The sequence below is a fragment of the Semicossyphus pulcher genome, unplaced genomic scaffold (assembly GCF_022749685.1).
Source record: "Semicossyphus pulcher isolate SPU_LCO1_2020_fin unplaced genomic scaffold, fSemPul1.0.p SCAF_5, whole genome shotgun sequence".
Classification (NCBI taxonomy): Eukaryota; Metazoa; Chordata; class Actinopteri; order Labriformes; family Labridae; genus Semicossyphus; species Semicossyphus pulcher.
The window spans coordinates 5,070,017-5,082,500 of record NW_027211726.1 but is presented as its reverse complement, the minus strand read 5'-3'; the positions used below and the strand labels follow the sequence as shown (position 1 = coordinate 5,082,500).

The window sequence follows — 12,484 nt, the reverse complement described above, 5'->3', positions numbered from 1 at the left end:
CAGACAAATGTCAATAATGAAACACAAAAAAGTGTTTTTGTTCAGTTTATATTTTTGATAAAGACTTCTTTTTATTTACCTCCAATAGAAGACATTTTTTAGAAAGTTGTCTGAAGATTATTGTAAAAAGAATTTACTCAAACAAGTTCAGAGTGTTTTTTTTTCAGTCATTGTGTAACCATTTACATGTTCAGAGATTATAGGCACTGTATTTTACTTCATGTCAGTTTTAGGAGATGAGTTCATGGACTTGTTCAAAGATTCAGCATCAATACAGTAATTATCTACAGACAGGATGAGAGTTAACATCAGCAGCACAAACAAACTGTGCTTATATTCAGGATTATGGTCTGACTGGCAGATGTTCTTCTCTTTAACCTGCTTCACCTGCTCAGGTTGTGACTGTGTTTTGTTGTTTTCTGCTCAACAGGGAATTCCATGCACGTGACCATCGGCATCATTGCTGCAGTGCTTGTTCTTGCTCTCGCCCTCATCGCTGCCGTTGTATTCATGTTGAAGAAGAGGAATGGTGAGAGACCAAAGCAGAAACATGAAGTCATTTTATTTTCTGTATTTTCTTTCTAGACTTTTTTTCTGTCCAGTTTTCAAAAGTGAAACAAATGATCTTCTTAACATTTAAAATGTGTTTTTATCAACGTTAAGTGCTGTAAGACCCAGAAACAGTTTAATTATAATTTGACTGCAGCACGATGATGTAAGGAAGAGGCCATCAGAAAAGAAATAGTGTAAGATTTAAACAAAAGTCATAAGGATGTATTTATCAGTTTGAGTTGGTATTAGAGAGGATCATCACTGGACTGAAGGTGACACTGTCTGAAATATTTAACGGTTACATCTTTAATAATGTGTTTGTATTTATTTTCAGCCAAACGCCCTCCATCTCGTAAGTACAACCTGTTTTATTCTATTCACTCTGAGCTGAAACGCTCTCTTTGTATTAAAGCGGTTTTCTGGAGTGTTATCTGTTGTGATATTATATATCTGCTGCTTGTTAACATTGTGCTTCTGACCTCACAGCTGTGAACAACCCTGTCGTGGAGCAAGAAAAAATGCTTGAGAATCAAAATGCCTAAAAGACAAACGCACCACCCTGAACACAGTGAGTAGCATCACATTGTCACAGTTTGGATTTGGAAACACAGCATGGCTGCTTCCCAAGTCTCTGAAATTGCATCCATGCTTCCTTTACTTGCGTCTTTCACTTGCGTCTTAGTCCCTCCCACCAGAGATGCATGGAGAGACGCAAGGAAACCAAGAGAGGAGAGAGGAAACGAGGGAATGTTTTTTAAGAGACATGAGACGTCCTTTCTGATTAAGCGTCACGTGCTGCGACGTCCGTTTGTGATGATCGCGTCAGCTGATCACCGCTGGATCAGCTGTCAGTCTGCTTTAACAGCTGTTTGTGTCTGCACACATGTGCACTGTATTAATTCTAATAACAGACACAGTAACAGTGTTTTCTCTCTGTAACCTGTTACCTGTCTAACAAACACCTGCACATGAAGAACAGGCTGCAGTCTGTGTTCCTGCTGCAGAGCCATACGGACATTTCCTACAGCACTGTGTCTTTATATTATTTTTTCATTATTTACATTTTTGATCACTGATCATCTGATCTGAATTAATTATTTAATAAGCCCAAATACTGTCTGTTCATGAGCTATGAAAATGATTTATTAGGCTCAAAGTTTCAGGATAAATAGAAATCACGTGACGCTGATCAAACCCGACCTCACTGATGATCACGCTCACACGTAGTGTTACCTGCTGACAGAGAGACTCTCCTGCTCCCTCTGAATTCATTCCTTCATCTGTAATAAAAGTTAGCAGGGAAATAACTGATCATGACGAGAGGTATTTTTTATTTATTAAATTTAATAGAAATTAATCTGTTTTTGCTACTTTTGATTTTTAGACAATTAACTTATTTTTACTCAGATGTTGACCCAGAAAACAAATCAAATCTGCAGTTATTCACTGCATTTTATATATTTTACGACAAGTTATGATCAATATTTCGTTCTAACGATCACAGGTTGTCAAATACCAACTCATTATACCGACGTTGTCGGTTTCAAGGCGCCCTGTAAAGTCTGTTTTAAGGTCCGCTTCCTCTCTGCGGTATGAAACTCCGGTGATGTTGTGAAGTTTCGATTGATGATTGAAGCAAACATATTTTAGGTCTCAATGACTTTTAATATTCAGCTTTGTGGAAACTTACTCTGCAAACATTCATGAAGTTATTTTGTTTTTGATTTCGTGTTTGTTTTTTCTTCTTCAGGTTTATGGATACGTTTTGCACTGGAACAAGCAGCGCTTCCAGCACATTGTCCTGGGAATTTATTGGTTATTCATCACATGAAATGAGCTGATCAGGGTTGGAAATCTAGATTTAGATGCTTATTGATTGAAATGCAGAGAAAACAAGTTTGAAAATTAGTTGATCAACGCTGTACAAATCTCCTCAAACATAAAAGACGACATTAGATTGTTTGGTTAACTTAGTTTAAAAAAAGTGGCCTTTCTTTTGATGCTTTAACTTTGGTTATTGAAATGAGGATGATTATTTTTTTCTTGGTGAGAAGTTAAACAACAACAATCAATCCATAAAAGCGTCTCACTTCTCTTCATATTTACATTCTAAATATTTTGTGTGCTTTTAAAACAAATCCGCCGTAGTTACAGTTTGATGCTTCTGGTTTTGGGAGCTTTGTGCTTAAATTGATGTTGGTAAAACACACGTTATTATACATTTATAAACACACACATCCACACGCCATCCTATTTTCAGATCAATACTCAGAAGGTCTATAATATCATAATATATACATTAACAATACAGATATTTGTGAATAGGTGGAAATAGTCTTTACTTTTTATACAAAAAAAGCCATTGTTTGGTTTTCTGGTTGTATTTGGTCAGTGGTAGCAAAACTACAAATAAATCAGCAACATCCAAAAACATGCTGAATGAGTGAACACACACACACACACACACACACACACACACACACACACACACACACACACACACACACACACACACAAAATAAAAAAACATTTAATTTCCAGTTGTGTAAATATTGTTTGTATATTTCTGTAAAGCTGATGAAATGTTTTGATTGATAAGGCTCGAGCTAAATATAATTTATGTGTTTAAGGTTTTTCATGATTCATTAGGACCATGTTGTTGTTGTTTTCCATAATATCTGAATTCAATATTAAGGATGCAGAGGTATGATAGCATCTCAGTACGATGTGATCAAATTGTAATGTTTTGATTTTAGTTTCAGACGAGATGTTTAAGGGCTGTGGGATTTTTAAATCTTCTCAGCGAGCTGTTAGGAAGCTTCAGTAAATGTTTTTTTCTACGATTCAGGAGAAGAAACGTTTTATCTTGAGTTGTGTTAACACAGAAATTTAACATCCATCACTTCTTGTGTTGGGTGTACATCGCAAACAAGTTGCCTGTCAATTTGATTATTTTTGTACTTTAATCTTGCTTTTCAATAAAACCCCTAAAAATCCAAATGTGTCTTTTTGTAATGCCTCATACAGTCACTGAATGAATGTGGTTCTGACTTGTAGATGTTAAACTTTATTGAAACTTAGTTCTGTAAACATGTTTTTATTTTGTTTTATTTTTTTATTAGTTTAAGACTTTGCAGACTCATCCTTCCAACCGTGGCTTACATCTGGTTCATTCCAGAATTATGGGCACGTTTCGCGTCTCCCAGATAAACCTTTTGTAATTTAAAAAAAACGTTATTAAATCAGTTGACGATAATTACACTAAATGGAGCGACGGCTGCGAGCTAGTTCATGCGTCACCTGACAAACACTTCTTCCCAATGTCTAGTTGAGCTGTAAGATTTCCAGTGTCTCCCTCTGCTCTGTCATTGCCACCGCTGCCCTGCACCAGGACTGCGCTCATACTTTCAGCCCCACCACCACCCCAGCATCCACCTGCAGGCTCCGGCTAGAGAGGTTTAAGATATTATCTCATCACTCCTCAAATTTCTGCATGTAAAATAAATCTGAGGAGTGATGAGGGCGGAGCCTAGATGCAAACATAAACTATGTTCTGCCACTAATAGTAAATTTTGATGCATATCTTTGACACAATTTATACTCTGATCAGCCATTACATTATGACGACCGACAGGTGAAGTGAATTACATTGATTATCTCGTTACCATGGCACCTGTCAGTGGGTGGGATATGTTAGGCAGCAGGTGAACATTTTGTCCTTGAAGTTAACGTGTTGGAAGCAGGAAAAAATGGGCAAGCATGAGGATGTGAGCGACTTTGACAAGGGCCAGACTGTGATGGCTAGACGACTGGGTCAGAGCGTCTCCACAACTGCAGCTCTCGTGGGGTGTTCCCGGTCTGCAGCGGTCAGGACCGACCAAAAGACGTCCAAACCAGTGAACCAGCGACAGGGTCATGGACAACCAAGGCTCACTGATGCATGTGAGGAGCGAAGGCTGGCCCGTGTGGTCTGATCCAGCAGAAGAGCTACTGTAGCTCAGACTGCTGAAAGAGTTGATGCAGGTTCTGATGGAAAGGTGTCAGAACACACAGAGCATCACAGTTTGTTGTGTATGGAGCTGCGTAGCTGCAGACTGGTCAGTGTGCCCATGCTGACCTCTGTCCACCTGTTAAAGCGCCTACAATGGGCACGTGAGCATCAGAACCGGACCACAGAGCAATGGAAGAAGGCGGCCTGGTCTGATGAATCAAGTGTTTTTACATGATGTGGATGGCCGGCTGCGTGTGTGTCTCTTACCTGGGGAAGACATGGCACCAGGATGCACTATGGGAAGAAGGCAGTGTGATGCTCTTTGGGCGATGTTCTGCTGGGAAACCTCGGGTCCTGCCGTTCATGTAGACGTTACTGTGACACGTACCACCTCCCTAAACATTGTTACAAACCGAGTTTATGGAAACAGTGTTCCCTAATGGCAGTGGCCTCTTTCAGCAGGATAATGCTCCCTGCCACACTGCAGACATGGTTCAACGACAAGTTCAAGGTGTTGACTTGGCCTCCAAAGTCCCCAGATCTCAATCGAGCATCTGTGGGATGTGCTGGACAAACAGGTCTGATCCATGGAGGCCCCACCTCGCAGCTTACAGGACTTAAAGGATCTGCTGCTAACGTCGTGGTGCCAGATACCTCAGCACACCTTCAGAGGTCGAGTGGAGTCCGTGCCTCGACGGGTCAGGGCTGTTTTTGGCGGCAAAAGGGGAACTACACAATATTAAGCAGGTGTTCATAATGTTATGGCTGGTGTACATAAAATATTGATTAAATGACTCCCATCCCACCCATTACTGAATGTGTTTGGCCGTTGACCGTGATTGATAGAGTCAAATGTTAATCACATTTCAATCAGGAGAGACGTCATTAAGATTGAACAATTATTTATTTATAAGTTTGGAAAGAATGAAATGTGCAAAGTCTTTGGCGATTAGACTCCATCGTGATGCCTTCATGTACTTGAAGGAGTAGAGAGGCCGAGAGCAGGATGGGATACCACCCGATGGAGTCTCGACACTGGTGGTGGTGATGATGGTGAAGACAGGATGAGCGGAGGAGCTGGACTTGGACGCTGATGAGATGGATTGGAGGTGAACGGAGTGGAGGAGGGTCGCAAAGATCGAGCTGAAACGACAAACTGTCTGCGGGAGAGAACAGCTTTAAAATTTGACAGCAGAGGGATGATTGGTCGACAGACGTGGAGGCTAACTCTGGTTGGTTTAGTGTCAGGGTTTGGACTAAAACAAAAAGGGAGAGGACCCAAGGTGCAGACAAAAACAAAAAGTTTAATTAACAAAAGACAAAAGGGCAACAAACAAAAGCTTCCTGTGAAACAGTCCAGGTCGAAATCCAACAAAAATATCCAACTGAAAGGTAAAACCAAAAATCCAACAGAAACATCGGGAGTCACAAGAAAGTCCAGGTACAGGTTCGGGTAACAGGATCACTGACAAGGATCCGGGATAAAGTTGACGACGAACTGACAATGACACAAGGGAGCACAAAGACTAAATAAACTTGGGAGGTGAAGCTAATTAGACACAGGTGAGACAATCAAGGGCAGGTGAAAACAATCTGAAAGGTGGGAAACAGAACGGAGGGAAGTAAAACAAGACGTGACATACAAGGGGCAAGAACTACAAAATAAAACAGGAAACACTAGGAACCAAACTCAGGACTGACAGGACTACAAAGTAAAACAGGAAATAATCTCAATGAAATGCACAACTAAACCAGACTAAACCAAGACAGAACACAATATACAAACTAAACAATAAGAACTCATGACAACAAGAGACAAAGTGACTGAGGGAAAAAAAAGGAAATAATATCAAAACACCAAAATACAAATCAACAACATAACTACACTAGAATGACTCATGACATTTAGTTCTCCAATTGTAAACGCCCATGATCAGCTGATCACCAGACAGAGAGGGAGAGAGAGAGAGAACGAGACATGGTGAATGATGGCTAATGGATGAATGAACGAGTATAAACAGTCTTCCTTCTTGAACTTACGCTGAGCTACATTTAAGGATTTTGCACAATTTTAAAATGATTATAGTTTCTGTGTCTTCTTACTGTAAAGAGTACAGCTGTGGTATACCATTCCAGGTTGAGGAAATGTAATCATTTCTGTTCTCGGTAGATGAAGCTGTCAGCAGCTGAGAGGAGACGAAAATACAGGCCATCGCATGATGCTGACCCCTGTAGATGACACAGAAGGAAAAATGCAGGGCAGACGGGCAGAGTGGCAGCAAAGACACGCGCAGGTATTGGAGAGAAGCGCGGTGGAGGTGACGAGCAAAACGGCAGAGACTTGTACTGATGACACCCCCACAAAGTCCTGAGTCAGACCCTCAACCACGGACATCCAGGTGAGTGTAGCGCAGGGTTAGATGAGTGCAGGACCATGAGTGTTTCATGATCTTTAAGTTATAGATCAAATGACAAAAGTGTAGTTCTTTGTTAGGACTGTCAGCTTGATACCATGTAATGAACTTTAACCCCCGAGTTTTGTGTCTTAAAGGAAAAGTTCACCCAATAATAAAAAGTAATTCAGTCATTATCTGCTCACCCACATGCTGATGGAAAATCTGGTGACGTTTCTTGTCTCCAAAACATTTCTGAAGCTTCACAGAAAAACAGCGTTGGAGCATTCGTCTAAACAACTGAAGCAGCTGGGGAAACAGAAAAACAACAAATGGCTCCATACAGCTCATCCAGTGTAACTCAAGTCTCCTGAAGCCTCAAGATCCCAAAGGATGTGAAAAGACGTTATTTAAGACCAAAAGAGAGACATTATTTATACTCTTTTTAAAGGTGAAATCTTTGTCGTAGCTTTAAGATAAAAGGCTGTAAATAGGCTCAAGTGGTGAGGACGTTCAAGGAAATGCAGCTTTAGCTCTTCATCGCACGGCCCAGGAGGTTGCTACCTTTGAGAAGCTTTAAAGTTTAACTTTGAAATGAAACAGTGGTTGTAGTGACTCATTTTCAATACAACTACATTTATCTAAAACAAGCCACTGAAGGGGAACTGGAGCAAGTTTAGACGCTTGTTCTTGTTGAAACAATAAAAACAATATCCAATGTGCTGTCACTTATTACACAGCTGAGCCATTTATTTTATGTTGTGTTTTTTAAAGATGATGTTTTTGGCCTTTGCTTTTATTAGTCAGGACAGTGAATAGAGTCAGAAATGTGGGAAGAGAGAGTGGGGACGACATGCAGCAAAGGGCCGAGGGTCGGGGTCAAGCCCGGGGTCGCTGCGTCGAACACTGAGCCTCTGTACATGGGACGCACGATTTAACTGCTGAGCTAAACCAACACCCCAACAGTGATCAATTTATTTACACTTTAATTCATATTAATATCAGCAAAATTCTCTTTTAATTCACTGAAAGGTTTAATTTAATGAATACGAAATAAATCATAAAGCTGATAAACTCACGGTAACTCGCTGACACAGTCAAAGTTTGCCTCCAATTCACACACCTGCCTGCAATTACCTGTAGCTTGTCTTTATGCTCAGTCTAAACCAAGGCTTCATCAGGTGTTTCTTCACAGAATTATAAACATATTTACACACAACAGCCTTTATTAATGAGTGGCTCATACAAAGATAGAATCAACACAAATAAAAACTTAATTGTGGCTCCAACAGTGGTTATTAGAAAGCTTAAAGGTGAAGGTTAAGATTTCAAGGTGTTCACTCTGATGTAAGGCTGATGGTAAATAGTTAATAGCAGTAATAGATTCCTCAGTGTGTACTATACTGACAGAGAAAGCTTGGTTCACTTGTTCATGCTGTGGTTCAGACAGTGCCTACATGTACCTTGGCCTCACTCTGCTGCCCGTCTTCAGCGTTATACTCAGCTCAAAGAAATACGCCTACATATTAAATTGTATGTAAATCTGTGTCTGTAACATTCTTTGTGCTCATATTTAGGGATTACATTTTTGCTTTCTGAAGCTTGTTTTGAAATACAAGAGAGACTAAAAGTCTGAGCTGGAATAGCCTGAAATCTTTCAGGGGAAGAGACTACGTCAGCTGACGGAGCTGGTGCCGGAGTCACAACAGAGCATGCTGCTGTTTAGAGCTGCAGCCCAGAAACACAGAGAACACAAGCAACACATTCAGACACTTTTCACACTTTATACCAACTCAGACAGAAAGAGATGAGGTTCAGTGAAGTTTCCCTTTAAAGGATTTCTCAGGAGTTCAGCTCTCTCAAAGATAGTCTCTCTCTTGGTTTCATGCAGCAGAGACGCTGTTTGTTTCTATTCTTCTTCATCTGATCAGTGATGTGAGTAGAATCATGTACTGTCACTATCTCCACCAACATACTGACATACTCAGGTGATTTCCGATTAGCAGTTGAATGACAGATACATAAACGTCCACAGGGGGCGCTGTGACATCGCTGACTTCTCTGTCAAGGTGAACTCAGTGATAACCTATGGACTGTTTATGAGTGTTATTGCAGCAGGTGAAACATTACTCATGTTCAAATCTGCTTCCACACAATAAAATGTTGCAGCCAGTGGAGTCGCCTCCTGCTGGCCATTAGAAAGAATGCAGGTTTCTAATGGCCTTCCGGTTATGAGGCTGAGCTTAGAGGTTGACGCTCCCCGGCTCGGCTACAATTCCTAAGTAAATCCTATTTTAAAACATCTGAACCCACCTAAAGTTGCCGAATTGGCTATTCTAACCCCTAAATACACATCATGCCGCTGAGAACACGAGGTAAAAAGGAGGGAATCCAAACTGAAGACGAAAGCGCCGAGGCCATGCTACAAGGTGGAACTTCCAAGCTAGCAAGGTCAACGAGGATAGCTCAGCAGCTAACGCTAGCCCCGACGACAGCAACGCAATCTTGCAAGCAATCAACGGCATGAAGACGGAGTTTTCATCCAAGTTGGATGGGGTACTCTTAGCCATCAATAGCATTAAAAGCGACTTGGCGAGCTGTCAAAATAGAATCGCGGAGACAGAGGAACGCATATCCACCACCGAAGACGACGTTGTGTCCTTACAGAGAAGAGCCAAGAATCTGGAAGAGAAAGTCTCAACGCTTACCTCAAAACTGGACAGCTATGAGAATCGGAGCAGAAGATCCAATCTACGGCTGATAAATCTCCCAGAGACGGCAGAGGGAAGCGATGCTTGTGCATTCCTGTAATCATGGCTACCCGAAGCCTTAGGACTGGCACCGCTTGCTTCTCCTATGGTTATCGAGCGCGCCCACCGGCTCTCCGGCCCGAAACCTGTTGGAAATGGACCTCCCAGACCGCTTATCATGAAGTTCTTAAACTACAAGGATAAAGTCCGCGTCCAGAATGCTGCAAGACGAATGGGTAAAGTCCTTTACAAAGATCGTCAAGTGATGCTGTTCCCTGATGTTTCTGCTGAGCTGCATAAACAACGCAGACGATTCGATGGAGTCAAACGAAAGCTGCGAGGGATGAACGTCCAGTATGGAATAGTTTTTCCAGCACGATTGAGGGTCACATATGAAGGTCGATCTCACTTTTTTGACAACCCATCGGAGGCAGAGATCTTCATCACAAAGATGCAGAAGAAGGATGACAGCGAGAATGACATCTGAGCACACTCCGTGTCCAGGTGAAAACTTTTTTTTTTCTGCGTGTCGCCCGGCGGCCAGCTGATTGTAGGAGGATGACGTAAGTGAGAGGCGGCGGGGCGTCTTGCCCCGGTTATGTCTCACTCTACCTCACTGATAACTTGACTAGTTTATTTGTTTGGTCATGTTTTATAAACCGTGCCTGGGAATTGACCATAAATAAGAGACACCCCTGGACATAGCAGTGGGGCGGATAGCTCTGATTGTATTTTATTTTATTTTATTCTATTTTATTTTATTAATTCTCCTTCTCTTTTGCTAAGTGAGACACCCTCATGGATGGTAGATGGGGCGGCTTGCCCCATACCAATCTGTTTGCTATTTAAGTTATAAACCCAATAGCTCATCCATCTGTAGGGATCCCTTATGATGAGTGACATATTTTTGTGTCTCAGATTTCTGTTCTCTTTTAAACATTTTTCATTTTGAATTTTGGAATGCAGAAATGGCTTTATATTTTGTTTCCATTTTCTCTATAATTTACAAGCCATAATTTACACTGGTTTATATTTGATTCCAAATCGTACGTTGTGGACCTGAATGTGAAGTTTATAATACCTGCGCATGCCTGAGTTAGGAATTAGATATCCTGCTGTCATTAGGATTGGTTAAGTTATAATATTTTATAGACTTTTGGGAAACAGTGTCATAGAAGAGGGGGGGAGGTATTGATATATGTGGGGATAACTGGGTTCTTTAATTGTTAAGCTGCCAAGGGGAGTTTGTAGCCTGCTGTGGGGGTGACACAGGAGGTGATAAGACGGCCCCTCACATGTGTGGGTCGAGTGGTCGGTTGGCCATGTCGGAGGTGTTACAAGGGTGGGGAGATGTAGTTCTCAGGGGGAAATGTATGTTAGAGGTTTTGGGATCTATGTGTATGTCATTATATGTGTCTTTCTACTTTTACTTGTTTTTTGTGAGGGCAGTAATGAATATTCTTATAAATAGTGCACAGTCACAGGACGACAAAGTGGACAAAAAGCTTTGTGAGATCGAGGTATGTCTGGTTCTATGAAGGTTAAGGTGACATCGTGGAACTGCAGGGGTTTAGGAAAATTGACTAAAGTGAAACAGGTACTCAATAGATTGAAACAAAAACACTCAAACATAGTTTTTCTTCAGGAATCTCATATGATGCCATGTGATGTATCTAAAATTAAAAAAAGGTGGCAGGGACAAGTGTATTCGGCCTCCTATAGTTCCCACGCCCGTGGCGTCTTAATTTTAATCCATACAACTATTCCATTTCAGGTAGTTAACTCAATAACTGATTCCAAGGGTAGATACATTATTCTTCAGGGCATCTTAGTGTACGAGAAACTTAACTTAGTGAATGTATATGGTCCCAATGAGGATGACCCTGCATTTTTTGATAATCTATTCCTGACCTTGTCAACGCTCCCAGGGAATTTCATCATAGGGGGTGATTTCAATGTCACCCTAGACCCACTAAAAGACAAGTCTACAGGTTCCAATACATCTCACACGAGAGCAAGAAAATCTATATTGAATTTCATGAAAGATCTAAGCTTATCTGAAATTTGGCGTGAACTGAACTCAAACAATATAGAATATTCTTGTCACTCTGGCACACACAAAACGTATTCGCGAATAGATTATTTTTTAATCTCGACACAGATTAGATATAAAATTGAGGACTGCAAATATGATAGTATATTAATATCAGACCACGCGCCGATATCTTTTATTTACTCCGATACTAAGTTGGTTAATAGCCCTCCGAGATGGCGTTTTCATATAAAGTGGCTACAGGACGCTGCTTTTACAGATTTTGTTGGAAATCAAATAGATATGTTTTTTGAATTTAACACAACACAGACCTCGGCTTGTACTAAATGGGAAGCTTTTAAGGCCTTTTTAAGAGGACAAATGATAAGTTTTACTTCTCCTAAATTAAAGCACACCCGTCTAAAACTAGAACAGCTAGATTCTAAAATCACTCCTTAGAGAGGGATGAGTTTTTGGATGGTTCAACAGACCCACATCGGGAACTATTACTACTTAAGGCTGAATACAACAAAATGTCTAGCTTACAGAGACTGAAACAGACTTTTTATGACCAAGGAGAGAAACCAGGGAAGCTCCTAGCCTGGCAAATTAAACAATTACAATCGGAAAGAGCGATTAATGCAATTGAAAATATTAGGGGTGAAATGACTGTGGACCCTAAAGAGATAAATGACACCTTTAGAGAGTTCTATGAATCTCTATACCATTCAGAATACCCACCTAATTCGGACACACAGAAATTTTT

General features: G+C 40.9%; 1 protein-coding gene across 1 annotated transcript in view; it reads left to right on the top strand.

Moving 5' to 3' along the window:
* The window catches only part of LOC138608352 (major histocompatibility complex class I-related gene protein-like), an 11,469-nt gene extending 8,413 nt beyond the window's left edge, over positions 1-3,056 (top strand). Inside the window, exons 6-9 of the mRNA XM_069680921.1 lie at positions 431-529; positions 887-904; positions 1,039-1,120; positions 2,303-3,056. Coding sequence (XP_069537022.1) covers positions 431-529; positions 887-904; positions 1,039-1,094 — 173 coding nt within the window. The 3' untranslated portion in view covers positions 1,095-1,120; positions 2,303-3,056. The remainder of the gene's footprint in view (positions 1-430; positions 530-886; positions 905-1,038; positions 1,121-2,302) is intronic.
* The last annotated feature ends 9,428 nt before the right edge of the window (positions 3,057-12,484 follow it).